Source organism: Vidua chalybeata, chromosome 25 (assembly GCF_026979565.1).
Source record: "Vidua chalybeata isolate OUT-0048 chromosome 25, bVidCha1 merged haplotype, whole genome shotgun sequence".
Classification (NCBI taxonomy): domain Eukaryota; kingdom Metazoa; phylum Chordata; class Aves; order Passeriformes; family Viduidae; genus Vidua; species Vidua chalybeata.
The window spans coordinates 4526632-4542551 of record NC_071554.1 but is presented as its reverse complement, the minus strand read 5'-3'; the positions used below and the strand labels follow the sequence as shown (position 1 = coordinate 4542551).

Below are 15920 nucleotides of genomic sequence, written 5' to 3'. Positions count from 1 at the left end.
GAGAAACTGCAATATCCTGATAGTCATGGGCTATGATCAGCATACAGAACCATAGAATCAAGGGTGGAAGGGACTTCCAAGATCACCGAGTCCAACCTTTCAACATGCTACATTAAACCACTGCTGACAGGGACAGTGTCATATGCAATCCTAAACAATAGTAAAAGAGACACTTTAAACACCCAGGAGCCAGAAAACCGCCCATGTTAACATAATGGAAGATCTCTTGCATCAAAGGCAAACTTTGCTCCTGGCTGCACTGGCCTGAAGAATTCAGCCATGGAAGAAGAGTCCTTGTAGGGAAAGCCTGGCAGCAACTTCCCTTTGCATTGCCCCACCCCTGCAGTCAGACCCACCTGCTTGGCTGCGACCTCCTCGTCACGCCCATCTCCAATCACCACGTAGGTGACCTTCTTTCCAAACCGTGACACGATCCTCTCAAAGCAGCTCTCTTTACCTGCCAAACACAATCCCCCTGTAAGGAGCCTCAGGCAGAGAGAAACAGAGCCTGAACAGGCCCCTTCCTCCCAGTACAGAAACACTTCTTGTCTTACAGGGCAGGGGTAGCACCCAGTTCAGCTCCTGAGGCCAGAAGCATTGACCAGGTGAACCACAGCATGGGGCTGCTCAGCTGCAGAAATGGCATTTCCCCATGTAAAGATCCCAGCTAAGCCTCAGCAGATGGCACAATGCCAGAGGCTTGGCACAATCCCTTACCTATTTTTGTAGCACTATAAATATTTTCAATGGGAAACACCTCGCCCAATCCATACAGAAGAACTTTGGCAAGAGCTGGCATCAGTTGGGTGGTTGTGATCAGGATGTTCTCACAGTTTTTTCTGAAAGAAGAAAAACATTTGTAACAGCACGTCTACAGGCAGTGGTGCCAGGAATGCTCTGGGCAGTCCAATCAGCTTCCCCAGGTGACATGTGCTTTGCTATCCTGCTTTCAGGAGGCATTTTAGGACAAGGTTTTGCCATTTTTGCTTGTTTGCCTCTGGCAGAATTCCCTGTCAGAAAAACCATTTGGAGACCTTGCTAACTACAGGTGTTGCAGCAGAGAAACAGGTGAAGTTCTTGCCCTCGGTCGCTTTGCAGCAGTGTGACACAGGCAGTGCCCAGCACAGCGCTGCACCCCAGGGCCAGAAAGGGCTGAGAAAGCCTCACACGTACTGCCAGGTTCCATACCTGGACTGGATGAGCAGCAGGGATTTTAATGCAGTTTCCAGCCAGGAATCTGTCAGCACTTCTATGTCGGTCCTCAGTCGCTGCAGAGCTTCCCTCTTCTGTGGGCTAAGCAGGCCTGCAAGGTGAGGAACACGTGTTTGCCTGGCAAGTCTGACACGGGGAGGGCTGTCCCCCAGTGCACCAGCTGCCTGCTCTGCAATAAATAACACAGCTGAAGACCTCTGGAAGCTGGACTGTCTGTCTCAAAGCAATGAAAGAAACCAGCTCACAGTGACATGAATGAGCCCCGACATCCATGCAGGAGTCTGACCGTGGGGAGCTGGGCAGACACTTATCTGCAATTATTTCAAAGCATTTCTCAGGATACAGGCAAAGGCACTTCTCTTATACAAAGTACTTGCAGTAGCAGGGCCCAAGGCCACAGAGCAGGGGAAGAACTCCTACAGTCACCCTCTCTGACTTTCTGCTTTCCAAGGACCCTTTCCACTTTAAGCCCTTTTACATTTCTTTTAACTACCCCCCTTCTTTTATTCCTATGCTTGTAATTGCTTTTAGATATCATTTTCTTCAAGCCTCCAGTTTTGAATTAAAAGCAGACAGAAGTGGAGCCCATTTCTGCTCCTGACAGTAAACACAGCAAGAAAGGAACACATGGAGCCTGCACATCTCTCCAATTTCCATCCATGATGTTTGAGCCCCCCTCACTCCAGCCTTCTTCAACTCCAATCCTCTGCACTGAGGCCACAGGGGGACCCACAGCAGGCTGCACTGACAGCTGCTTCATCATGTAGCTTTCCACAGGTCCTGAAAAACTCTGCATCCAGGTTTCCCACAAGCAAAATACAAAATCACGGTCTGATCTCCCCTACAGGAAACCAGGTAACTGCAGCACACTGAACTGCAGACCTATACTGGCAGATTTTTAAGGCTGAAAGCTGTAGCTTTGAATACCTGGTTTTTAGAAAAAATGTCCCCCCAAAAAAACATTTATCAAGGTTTTTGTGTAGGCAAAGGGTACCCAAGACCACAACCAACCAGGCCTAGTCACCCTACCAGGTGAGCTACTCCAGCAGCGTTCCTTTTCCAGGGATGGCAATGCCAAGATTCAGACTAAACAGAAAATTCATCTCCATTTGCTCACTGTGGTTTGCATGATTATGACTGCTTTGGAGTTGAAAGGGAGGCAAAACTAGAAGGCTTTAAGTGACTTTGTGGAGAGAGAGCGGAGAAGTGCTATCAAACTGTGGGCCTGACAGCCCAGGGGTGACCACTGTATTTCCTGACAATGGCATGACCAAAGGCAGGCTTTGTGGAGACATGAACAAGACCTCCTGAGCAGCAGGGCAAATGGGTCATTCAGGCCACTGCTGAGCAGAGTGCCAGGCAGCCTTTCATACCAAATTAACAAAGGTATGGATAGGGATACTATTTGCACCAAAACCTTTGCCTCTAGGACTGAGTGCCCATCCTTATCTCCACAATAAATCACAGCCTGCACTGGCACACTGTTCAGTTTTGGAAGATGTACCCTCTTAAGATTCCATGGAAATTTGACCCCAGTTAGCACTAGGAGAATGCTTTATTTCTCATGTCCACACATCAGGAAAGCCAAAGCTCTGAGGAAGGACAGAGTGTGGCCCCACAAGCTCTGTTCAGTGCTCAGCCCTCAGTGCAGGTGACCACTCACCTCCGACGTTAGTTTTGTATTTGTTGTAGATCTCGCGTACCCTGCGGTAGCGGAAGGCCAGTTTCCTCATCCAGTCCACTCCCTGCACGCCCACCGAGGAGCTGTGGTTTGCATTGCTTCCCGAGCCACTGAAGCCATCCGTGGAGAAGTTGTAGTTGCTGTTCCAGGAAAGCAGATGTGTTAGGTGTGCCACAGCAGCAGAACCACTGCGCCATTTCTGGCGGGGCTGCCAGGGCAGCTGGAGAACGCCTCGGAGAGGAGCTGCACAAGCACCTTGGCACTTGGGGAGCAGAGCCTGGCTCCTGTGGGAATGCTGACATCCAACTACAGCTGTTGCTGGCCTGAACTGCTGCACTGATACAACTCCTTTCACACCCTCCACTACAAAACCTTCCTTTACTCTTTGGCTGCTCACTCCTCTGCCATACAGAGCATCCTTCCCACTGACCCCTTCCTCATCCTGCAGCTATGAACCCCAGCACATCACCTTCCAAACACAGCATCCATGCCTTTCCATCACAGCTGCAGCTCCACAAGCAGATGAACTACTTCAGCAGTTTATAACTGCAGAAAGCAAATCCTGCTTCACCACCTTCCCTGTATTTCTTTCTCCCTGACAGATCTTTCTCAGATTTTTTCATGAGCAAGTTCAGCTCAGTGAAAAAACCTACCTCCCCCTGTTTGAAAGTGAGCATCATTAAGCTCTCAGAGGGATGCAAACCACAGAGGGATTTTCAAAGACCAAGATCATAGAATCACAGGATGGCTTAGGTTGGATAGGACCTTCAAGATCATCTCATTCTAAACCCCTGCCATAGGCAGGGACGTTTTCCACTAATCTAATTAGAGTAACCATTAGATTAGGTTACTAATCTAATGCTGTCATCATGAGATCTGAAGTGCTTGTTCTCCATTCCTCACTTGTCATTTGAACACAGAGGCAGCATTCAACAGTGGACAATGTTAATTCACAATATAATTTCAAAACTCTTAATGCTTTATAGGTCTTCAAAGAAATGCCTCCCAGCAAACACTTTGCCAGGTTTTGTCCCCAGCACAATGCTGAGCTCCATCCCTTAACCCCATCTGCATTTGAAGTCTTCACAAAACCTGATTACATCAGCAATACATTTTCTGCATTCATCAGTACAGCACCTTAGATCCTGGCCATTGTCATCAGATGCCACATCTTCTATGTGTACCTGGTCACACTCCTGTTAAAGACAAAAAAAACCCAAAAATAATGTCACGTTGTGGTAATCCAGAAACACACTGACATTTGCAGATTAAAGAAACTGTGATAGAAACCAATCCCTTCACACTTCCCAACAGCAACAAGCCATGCCACACTGCCGTGTGCTCACCAGTCCAGAAATGCAAATACAGGATGGACCAGACATCACTCTTTTTTATTTGTACAGGTTCAAGCAAAAACCCAGCAGAAACTCAGAGAGCTCCTGATACTAGAAGGCTGCAGAATGCCTGTCTCAGTTAAGAGTGCCCCCCTGATTTGGCTGTGCTTACAACAATCAGTAAGCAAGAGTGAGGTGTAATTCTGACAAGGTAACGTGGAGTTCTGCCTTTCAAATACATTTGCCATGTACCTCCAAGTCATTGAAAAACAAGTGAGTATCAGCAACTTCAAAAATCATCTCCTCCATGGACAGACCTGAGCCAATCACTAGAGTTGGATCCTGGAAAACCACAAAAAGAAAATGTAAATGCACTTTGGATACAGGAAGAAGGGAATTGTCATAAATCTCTCATCAGTTAAATTGCACAGAGTTTTCCACTGTATATCAAACCTGGCATAATTCCAGCTACAGTCAATGGTGTGAACTACAATTTCCCTAGTATTTTAAACAACTTAATTAAAAAAACCAAAAAAAACCCAAACACTTCAAGGCTCCCCATGAGAGACTGATACATTTTCACAGTCAGCATATACAAAGCATTCAAAAATCTGCAATGCATTTTGAAGGAGAAAAATCACTTCTTTCCCCTATGTGCGAGGACCTCAGTTATTCCCAGTGAGGATGAAACCAGTTTGACAGACTTGCATTGTAAGAAGGGATGTCCACACCCTAACTCTGTATAAAGCCAAATTTAGTTCTTTCCCTGCCCCAAACTGCCAACAACTTAAAAGTACCACTGTAGAGAGTTTAAAAAAAAACCCAAACTATTCCTTTTCCAAAGACCAACATTTAATTCTGCCTGACAGAAATAGCTTTTCTTCCATGGAAAAGACAGTATTACCTTGCCATATTTTTGAGCATAAGACCCTGTGAGAAGAGAATGGAAGATGATGATGGTCTCATCCAGGTCCCAGAGAAACACCCGCTGCAGAGAGAACAAGAGTAGGTTAGAAATTGAATGAATTTCATGGAATGAAAAAAAGGGAGGAGAATTTTCACCATCACACTATTCTGCAATGCTACCTGTAGAAAAGAAGATCACTATTTACCTCCAGTTCACTGTCCTGTGAGGAGGAGGTATCTGCTTTCCTCTTCCCTCTGTTCTTTCCAGGGATGTTTTTTCTTGCTTGCTCATCTAACTCTTTACTTGCTGTTGCTCTTGGTAGCAAAGGACTTGTGGATGCATCTCCTGGAAGAAAGAAATCACAGGTTTCATCTCCTTGTGTCTCAAAACAAACACCAATACAGCATTGGCCACAAACCACCTTAGCAAAAGCTAAGATGTAACTTTACTATGTGGATGCAGTAGTAGTTGAACCCTGATTATAACATAAACCATAATTTCTTTGTCCCATCATTTCAAAACAGCTCTGTCTCTTCAATTTAGTCCCCCAGACCTATTGCAAGAGCTACTGCCTGCAGAGCAAAGCCAGAGCAGAGACCCTCCATCCTAAGGCCTGGAACCCTGCAGTCATTTCACTACCCTGGAACTACTCTATTACTCAACTATGACTACTTTATTTAATAGACAATTGAATATGAAAGAGTAACAGTGATGATGTTGGCCCTGAAGACACAGCCTTGGCCAAGCAGCATGGCCATGACTGACAGGGAGATGTGATGGAGCCTGTCCTGCTACTGCTAAGAACACCCTTCTTAGGGAAGGAGTACATCACCTCCTGCAGCCAGGTGTTCAGAGTACTCCCACTCTCTGGGGCACACAGAGTGGTGCAGGGTGTCCTGGACGAGCAGCAGTAGAAGGCTTCTGATACGTAAGTTTGGCTGGCCCACCATAATACTCTGCACACCAGTGAGACCAGGAAGGTCTCAGGAAGGCTCTGACAAGGAAGACAAGCGTCCCATTGGGCCCAGCATGACAAGATGCTGCAGGTACCCTCTGGAGATGTTTCCCCACACCTGCCCCCTGCACTGTTTAGCAGAGGTGTTTCACAGACCCCGCCTCACCAGAGGAAGGTCTCTGCACCGCCCGTGCTGGCACCAGGGCATTTGGTTTCTCCTCTGGGTACGTGCTCGTGGCTAATGCCAAGCTTTCCGTGCTGCTGTCTGCTGGTGGCACCACTCCGAAGCCTGAGCTCGGGTAGCAGGTCTGGTACTGACTCTGGCCAAGGATGGTGTACGTAGGATATTCCTGTTGGGGGAGAGAGTTAGTGATGGTAGGAAGGACATTTCATTCAGAAAACACTCGGAATCAGGATGACTTTTGTATTAGAATATCCTGTCCAAAAAAAATCCCAGCAAGAGCAGAGTCTGACTTTTTGCTGTTTCATTCTGCATATGAAGACATTCCCAAAAAGGGCTGAGAGCTCTGGCTGCCCAGTGGCCCCTGCACAGGCAGGTTTTGCAGAGACCAGTGATCACAGGGCCATTCCTCTGCTTCCAGTGCCTGTAAAAATTAATTCTTAATGAATGAAGTGACAGCAACAGGAGAGCTGAGTGGATGACAAGACATCAGTGCGCTCTGTGCTCAGGAATGCGTGGTTTTGTCCTGCATTTGACTTCCCGCATTTGACAGTGACAGAAAGTGACCTTGGGCCTTGCTGAGGGCACAACTACAGGATAATTGGCCCTTACTCATGTCCTGACTTCATCAAGCAATAATTCTGCATGCTGGAAGGTATCCATTTATGAAAACTACTTATTTCATTTAGGAGATCGCTCAGCACCCGGAGCTGTGCTTGAGGATTTTAACTTCTGCTAGTAACAGTAAAAAAAGCAGTGACCCCAAATGTCACATGACACTGCTCTGGTACACAGTGCTCTCCTGATTTACTTGAAGAGCAGCCTGGGTTTGTGAACCAGGTACCTTGGTCTGAAATACTAAAAGAAAATGTTTTTCCCCCCCTACAAGCTTACGTTTAAAAAGCAACAGCATAAGCACAGAGGGATTTTTGTGCATCCATTGCATTTTCCACACTTCCTGTATTCTCTTTCTGAAAAGCTGGACACTGAAGGCTTCCCTTGTTTAACCAAGTACTCAGAATGGCACTTAACCACCCACAGAGGAAAAAGGCAGGGGAAAATGGTCTTTGTTAGCTTGTCTCACTTTGTTCTAGTCTACCATCAGAATGCACACCCCACTTTATTGGGTTGGGGTTTTGTTTGTGTACCTAATTTCCTATTCTTGCTGAGGGAGAACAAAGGCGCTCAAAAAACATCCAACTCTAACCCTCCCTGCAGGTTTAGTCCTCAAAATAGCTGAATTGAGATGTTTAAATAGCAAGAGAGATGGAGGGGAAGAAACAATTCAGCTATTTTGAGGACTAAACCTGCAGGGAGGGTTAGAGTTGGATGTTTTTTGAGCGCATTTGTTCTCCCTCTCAGTTTTAAGACTCACCTCACAATTTGCAGATGAGGCAAAAGCTTTGAACAGATGAAGTGAATTTGTTGGAAAGGCCAAAGGGAGAAGCATCATGGTTAAAGAGACAGCAGGAGTGATTTGGTGACTTTGAGTTACACACTGAGCCCCACAGCTCCAGCACCACTGTGCTCCATTTGAAGTGACATTTCCATGTTAAGTTTTGAGCAACATGTTAAACAAAGGTAAAGGAGATGGTGCACATAAATTTACCAAGAAGTTTTACCTGTGAGATGCTGGCTACTGCTGATGTGGAAATATTGACAACAGTTGAGGATGTAGAGACTGGACTGGCATTGGTAGTTGGTGCTGTAAAATTGATAATTACTGCATTAAATATTCTAGAAAAGCATAAGAAATGAGAAGTTGTGAAATAAATACTTACTAGGCAAATGTGCAAGCATTTAAACACATTCATGTCTCTTTTCTTGATTTATTCTGATTCATTTTCAACTGCTACTGATTGATCATCAGAATGGGACTGTTGTCTTATCAAAACATGCAATAAAGATGTAAAACTTGCTAACACCCAAAAAAGGACTGGGGTGTATTTTGACACCAGTCACATTTCAGTTGGGTTTACAGGAAAGGAGAGCTAGTACATCTTTAAAACTGTCCTTTCCAATGGTCCAGAAACCTTCTCCCTCCATGAGTGCTAAGCAATTGGTGCAGAATTAAAAAGGTTTTACATCTTTACTACATATTTTGATAAGACAACAGTCCCATTCTGATGATCAATCAGTAGCAGTTGAAAATGAATCAGAATAAATCAAGAAAAGGGACATGAATGTGTTCAAATCAATTCTGTTTAAAAAAAAACTGCATCATTTTTAGTCTAATTAGATTTAAAATTTAAGCAAACATTAAGAATATTTCAAATAGTAGAAAAAGAGTGTTTCCTGCTGGAGAAAGCGAGCATCTCTCCCAACATCCCTGTATCTAGAGCTGCATTTTGGATGTAACTTTCTGAAATAATCTGTCAACAGCTCCTAGGATGAATTCTTAGGGATGTGTAGTTGTTGGCACCACCTTGAAGATGTTTTATAAGCTTTGTGTCACTGCATTCAGTTCTCCCAAAACACAGAAGAGGCTGCTAGAGCAGCACTTGGGAACACCAGTGGTTTAGCAGTTTTGGGGGGATTGCAGACACAGGGCCACTCCATTAAACATTCCTCAACGTGGGGTTTTGGGACTCACAAGGATGATAAAAAATAATTAAATCAGCAGGAACAAAACCAGAATGTACAAAACCACATGCCACCAAGAACTAATTTCTTTTCTAAACCACCTTCCTCTGCACACAAATAAAACAAAAAAAATCACTCTTAGATGCTTATATAGACTTGCAGAAATTCACAGTATCCCTTACCTTACCATCACTCTGAGAAAAACCCTTGTTTTCTGCAAATACCACCACACAAAATTCACCCCAAGAACTCAAGCTTCTGAAGGCTTCAGTCCTGCTCCCCCAGGGAAATGGCCCCACCATGAACTCTAAATCAGTGTATGCTGTGCTATGACAACCACCAATACTACCTGGTGCCTCCTGGAAAGAGGAATGGATCCAAAATACGCTTCAAAAAAGTTAAGAAAACATAAGAAACAGATCTTAAAAAATGTGTAGAAATACACATGATTTACAGGAGATGAGAAATATGAAGGGTGACATCTCTGTGGAAGCAGAAACAAAGGGAAGTAATTAGCCCCAGAAACATTTAGAAAAAGGCAAAAGGGCTGCACTGAACAGCAATAATGGCAGTGAAGACACTCAAGGACCCACAGCTACTTGAAGCCCAGCAGAGTGAGGCAAGGAATCTGTCACAGACACTCCTCATAAGCAACTGCTTGAAAACAGGGGCAGTTTCCAAATAAAGCTCCTTCCAGTTACACATCATGGAAACTACCATGGCTGTTATCACCTACAGAGAAGGTTGCTTCCTAGGCCCTATGAAGCCCAGCTCTCCAGAAAAGACCTTTGCTAACTGAACAAACCTGCCACTCAGCTGGGGCAGAGCAACTCTCTGGAAGACAGACTGTTACACCACTGTTCTCAAGACTGTTACAGAGAGGAAACAGAAAGTGATTCTTATCTGTAATGCTCTGCTGAGGCTGCTTCTCCACTGAGATTGATTACAGAAGTTAAGAAATGAGAAAAAAGGTTTGGCATTCCCTCACATGAACTTCATTGTTTATCTTAACTCTGGTCTTCCTCCAACAGGACTTTTTAATAATCCTGTATCTAAACATTGCTACATACCAGATTTTTTCAAACAGTTCCCACCACACAGATGAACCAATTCTTTCTGCACTGTGGGCCACTTCCTTTTACCTGTGAATGGGCCAGAACCATGCAAAAATATTTGGCAAGGATTTGCCAAACATGACCTCAAGGGCTGAGGTTTAAAGACCAGCAAACACAAGTACTGCATTAAACATGCCATAACTCTTTTCCTTTCTTTATCCCCCACTTCTTCATCCTCAGATATTACATCCCTGCCTCCTCTACCTTATAAATCCCAATCTGCTTTGCTTCAATCATTTTCAAAGAGCCAAAACCAGAATAATGCACTGAAATTCCCCTGCAGTGGGTCAGCATCATTGTACAGCTGTGTCTCACCCTGCTGATTTGAGTGGAGAGAAAAGACAGATATTCCAGGGATTACTACTGAAACAACTCTGTCCATCCTTCCAGCTCTGCTCTCCACCACCTCCCTGACACCAGCCCCTGTACTGACCTGAACCCTTGGTGGGCTGCTTGAGAAGGAAATATCACAAATCTGAAAAAGGAAAAGTTTCCTGCGAGTCTGCAAAAGGTTTTTCCAAAAAACAACAGCATTTGCACAACTGGAGTGAGTTTTGCACACTTTGGGGTGACTTGTGCACACTTTCAGAGAGCAGCCTGCAGGGAAATTTCTCACATCAGACATTCTCCCAGCAGCACAAATTAAAATCCTTCTCCTGTGTGAAACTCTGACAAAGCTGGGGTTGAGCAGTTTACAGAAGAGAAGACTCCAGGGAGACCTTAGAGCCCCTTCCAGCACCCAGAGGGGCTCAGAGAGAGCTGGAGAAGGACTTTGGACAGGGGACAGAGTGACAGGATAAGGGGGAACAGCTTCCCACTGCCAGAGGGTAGGGTTAGATGGGACATTGAGAAGAACTCTTGGCTGAGAGGATGCCCAGAGCAGCTGTGGCTGCCCCATCCCTGGAAGTGTCCAAGGCCAGGCTGGACAGGGCTTGGAGCAACCTGGTCTAATGGAAGGTGTCCCTGCTCATGGCAGAGGGGTTGGAAGTGGATAATCTTTAAGGTCCCTTCCAACCCAATCAAGTCTGTGATTTTATAATTCTACAGAGCAAGGCCTGACATGGGTCTGTCACCTGAGCAACCCCAGGGATCCACCTGCTCCCCACGGGACATCACTGGGAAATCTGGCAGGGGTCACGTTGTGTAGCACCATTCCTGACCCTTGGCAATTAAAGCTGGTGCTGTGAGACACAGTAAGTCATTCTGCTGGTTGGACTGTGGGAAGGAGGGTTATGCTGGAAGAAGGGAGTATTTCCAGTACTGCTTTCCTTGTGTTATGAATGTGAGAAGTGACTAAGGGTAAATACTACACTGAGCCATTGACTGTCTCAATAATGCAAGCTGAGCAAGTACCATTAAGCAAACATTAGGAATGTTTAATTATAATTTTTAATAATTTTTAAGACTTATCCTCCTTTTCTTGGCTCTCATGAGACCACATCTGGTTGTGGCATTCAGTTTGGCCCCTCAAGCACAAGAAACATGTTGATAAAGTTCAGTGGGTCTGCTAAAGAGACACTAAACCACTCAGGGATCTGGAGAACATGCCCTGCAAGGGACAATTCAGGGGAGAAGGACTTTCCAGCTAGGAGAGGAGGTGGCTTTGGGGACTTGATGCAGCCTGCTGGTACCTGCATGGACATTAGTGAGAGGACAGACACAGGCTCTTTTTGCAGGTGTGCAGCAGCAGGAGAAGAGAAATGGTCAGAACATGGAAGAGGGAAAGCTCTGAGTCAACAAAAGAAAAAACACTTCATCATAATGACAGTCAGGTTCTGGAACTGGCAAAATTTCCATCCTTGGAGGTTTTGGAGATCTAACTAGATAAAGCTCTGAGCAATTTGGCTCTGAATTCTGTATCAACTACTCTTTGAGCAGGAAGCTGAACTAAAAATTTCCTCAAGTCCCTGAATTATTCTGTGAAAATATTCTACAAGACATAGATTACAAATTCCTGAGATGCTTTATAAAATTTCCAGAGAAGGAGACAAATTTTCACCATTTGTCACCAAAACATAAATGGCAAATTCCAGCCTAAAGAAAAGTTATCCATTTGCACATATGTGCCATAAGCAACAATATTCCATTATTCAGCTATCTGGCACATTCACCCCTAAAAACTGCTGTGGAAGCTGGTGAAATTCAGCACCTGCCTTCTTAGATGTGACACTTCTAGCAATTACAGTATTTGACTGGTAGTTCTGTACTGAGAAATTCACTTCCTAGCAGATCTACCAACCCAGTGTCTGTGATATTCAAGAGCCTTCTACCTCCAGAAGGAATTAAAAACAAATGTTTAAAAACCTCACTGCAGTCAGCATATTTCCTGACATCAAGCTAAGAACCACAAACAAAGAGAAATGCAAGAGCATTCCCAATAAAGCATGCAGGAACACAACATGTAGTCTCTCCTTCCCCTTCCCATTTGCTCTTCACCCTGTTCAGCCCAGCAGCATGGCACCAACGAGCCAGCCTGGTGCACACACAGGTATGAGGCAAATCCAAACCCAGAAACACACAGGCACAAAAAGAAAAGAGGCAAAGCATGAAGAAGCATGCACAAACCAAGGACATGCGTGCAAGCCTCTCTAGTTTGGTATCTGGACTCAGCTAGGTGGAGAGAGATGCAGATAAAAACCATGCCAAGTTACCTTCAATGGAATAAGAATAATGTGCTGGGCTGGGCTGGCTTGTGGTTAACCCTGTAGTGCAGGTAAGAACACTGTGCTGACTTGTAGATGGAGTCTGAATTAAACCACTTTCAGGTTTCATACCTGGCCACAGTGCACCTGAATCAGATAAATTGGACCAGTTACAAACAAATATGCTGGGACCAAACAGCATGCTCCTCAGATTAAGATTTTTGCTCATCACAAAAGCAAGTAACAAATGACATATGGAAAATGTTTAATTTTGGCAATAGTAAGTGCTGACTGTCAGGCTGTGCAGGGATTAGAGCTGGTGACAAAATGGCTAAAAAAGAGAAAATTAAAAGCATCAAGAAGACTAATTTGCAAAGCTTTTAACTGAAAATCTGTTTGTGTCACTAAGATTCACTGCCCATGCAGAAAATGGACCTGCCAATGGCTGTGATTTTGGGCTGAGCTGCACAGCATTGCAAGTGACATCAGCTGTTACACAGTGAGGCCAAAGCTGGGATCTATGAAGGCCAAGTTCAACACTTCTACTACTTCACTGGCCTTTGGGATGAGTATTTTAAACCAAACCACAAGTCAGTAATTTTCCTAGACTGACAACAACAAATATAGAGCTAAAAAAAAAAAAATTAAAATCTGAATGTTTCTTCCAGACTTCCTGTTGTTTTGGAATGCTTTTGTAAGAACCCTGGGCACAGCATAGAGAGCAGAGTGACTGTAATTATGTGTACAGGGCACACTCAGCATGTGGCTCAGCTTGGGTGCTGTGTTAAGGTCAAGGTCTCTGCACTGATGGGTGCCAACAGCGTCCAACTGAGGCAGCTCAGCTCAGGCCTTGCTCTTCAGGGTTCTTCAGGCTTTCATTTGAGTGTCTCCAATTCTACAGCCAAAGTCAAAGACAGTTCTCCCTGGCCCTGGTTAGGAAGCAGAAATATTTTGAGAGGATCTACTTACAAACAAGCAGGAGTGTGCAAAGCAGCAGAACAAAGGACGTTTGGAGCTAGACAGAGTTCAGGGCCATCAGAAAGACCATCCTCTTTTTAAACACCTCAAAAACAGTACCAAGGCTGTGGAAGCCACCTGCAGCCCTTCACCCTCTCCAGCTGGATTGAGCCATAGGCTATGAGCTCTAGGTTTCTTACCTAAAAGACATGGGAGACTCCATCAAGCTGGATATGAGCAGCAGCTCCAGGAGGTCGCTCCATGCTGCAGCTCTGTCAGCATTAAATTCTGCAATGGCCCTTTGATTTATTTACATATTTGATCTCAAACTGACACCTATAAGTCAACTTAAATCACTCCCCTCTGCACAGTCACCTCAGGGTTTGACTCTTCAACTCTCAAGTTGTGTCTTCGTTAAGGTTTCAAACCTCCAGAACCTCAATAATTAGCAAACAAAAAGGAAAGGCTGATTTAAGAAAGACTGTAGATACACTGCAGAAACTCCAGAACAAAACATATGGGGAAAAAGATCTTCCAAGGAGAGTGGGAGTAGCTGTGTTTGTTTAGCCTAGAAAGGGAGTGCCAGCATCTCCAAATGGGTGAGCAGTTTTCACAGGGGACAGTAACCAGAAGCTCCTTAGGGCACAAGACAGAGCGACAAGGAGCAGTCAGCAACACAATGAGATGGCCACATGACATGCAGAAGTGCCAAAGAACCAGACAGCGAAACACAAACCCACCCTGGATGCCATGGGATAATGAGCACACAGGGAGTGTGGCAGGTCAGACACACACAGAGGTGTTGGCAGTGCTGGCTGGCTGCCAGTGCAGGAGTGATTCACGTCATGTGCTAAGGCATCTTTCAGCCCCTGCCTTCCATCACTGTCCTGCTGTTACAGGCATGTCCTTTATACTTTCTATAGAGCCAGGCACACTCCTGGACTGCTGGCATATGTCCTTCCCCTCTCATTCTGCAGGCAGCATTATAAGCTAGTACAGCCTCAAGGATGATGGAGGAGAAGCTGTGAGAGGGGGAACAGGACTTCCATGTCCAACAGCAGCACTGTATGTCACAGAATGTCACAGCACACATCTACATACATGGTAAGGCCCCACACAGGACATCCCATCACTTGTAGGTTTTTCTTGAGTTAATGTAATCCATGGTGCTTCTAAAACCAGCTTACAGCTACACGTATGCAGCCTGGATGTCACCACTCTTATTGTAATGCTTCTTTAATAAAATCTCTCCAGTCCACAAGGACATCCCATGCAGAACGATGCATTGAACACCAAGAGAGGTGACAAATCAGCAAGAGCAGAGCTCATCCCTTCTCTAAAAGGAGCATCCTGACTTCAGCTGCCTCCAGACTATGCTTGTGTTTGTCAGCTTGCTTGAATTTCATGCTGGTTTGTTCCAGTTAGATAACCCATGGTGCCTTCTTTCTGGCATAGAAACAAATACACAGTAGAAAGACACACCAACCTCTGTATCAAGCCCTCCGGTGCTGGTAAAACCAAGTTGCTGGCCCTCATTTGCTCACTGGAGATTTTGTGAGCAGAAACAATTTCCAGAATTCCCTCTGCAGTGTGCATGTTCAATTCTCTACCTTCTACCTCTCCACCAAACCGTGCAAGGTCCATCTTCTCAGCATGACTCAGCAGGTACCACTCCACTATGATTTCCATTACTGGAAATAATGACTTTTAACATCTTCCTAACACTTGATTTCACACTAAAAAATCAGGTGTTTAACAACAGACCTCAAAATCAACACCAGACATTTCAGTAACTGATGACATTTTGGATATTTTATAGACAAAAGCTCCTTTGAAGTCAATAGAAAATGCACATCTCCTTCCAGGTCTTCAGAAGAATTTCTAGTGTTACATTTAGACCATGATATTGAAGCAGCTGAGCACCCCTGCAATCCAGAACCTTTGGCTTTAAAAAAACGAACACTCCCCCCAAATACAGCCACCACTACTGCCACCAACAAAACATCACACACACAATACACTAACAAAACCCCTACACCTTCCCTCCCTCCTTCCAAAACTGTAGAAGTCTAAACCACTGCTTTAAACAACTTCACTGGAGCACTCCACATATTTACAAATATTTTCCTTTAAAAACACCAACATGTGACACATTAAAACACACAACAGCACACAAAGCAGCCTCAGTGCACCATGCACAACACACTATCAAGAAACCAAATAAATGGAGCAAAGGAAACCATCAGCCACTGTTCAGATACAGCAAAAAACAGTGCAACAAGGCACTGAAACCAAAGTGCAGGCACCCAGTGAGGAGGAGTATGTTCCAGCAACCATTAGTAATTACAGTATT

At 44.8% G+C, this 15920-nt stretch overlaps 1 protein-coding gene across 3 annotated transcripts in view; it reads right to left on the bottom strand.

Moving 5' to 3' along the window:
* EYA3 (EYA transcriptional coactivator and phosphatase 3) overlaps window positions 1–15920 on the bottom strand; it is a 41380-nt gene that overhangs the window by 3808 nt on the left and 21652 nt on the right. For 2 of the 3 annotated variants that reach the window (XM_053964526.1, XM_053964527.1), the window contains 11 exons: window positions 12620–12757; window positions 7893–7975; window positions 6256–6439; window positions 5340–5479; window positions 5132–5215; window positions 4480–4569; window positions 4031–4089; window positions 2876–3033; window positions 1189–1303; window positions 718–839; window positions 357–457 (listed from right to left, as the gene is read on the bottom strand). In XM_053964526.1, coding sequence (XP_053820501.1) covers window positions 357–457; window positions 718–839; window positions 1189–1303; window positions 2876–3033; window positions 4031–4089; window positions 4480–4569; window positions 5132–5215; window positions 5340–5479; window positions 6256–6439; window positions 7893–7975; window positions 12620–12757 — 1274 coding nt within the window. The remainder of the gene's footprint in view (window positions 1–356; window positions 458–717; window positions 840–1188; window positions 1304–2875; window positions 3034–4030; window positions 4090–4479; window positions 4570–5131; window positions 5216–5339; window positions 5480–6255; window positions 6440–7892; window positions 7976–12619; window positions 12758–15920) is intronic. The other variant, XM_053964528.1, reaches the window with a different exon arrangement.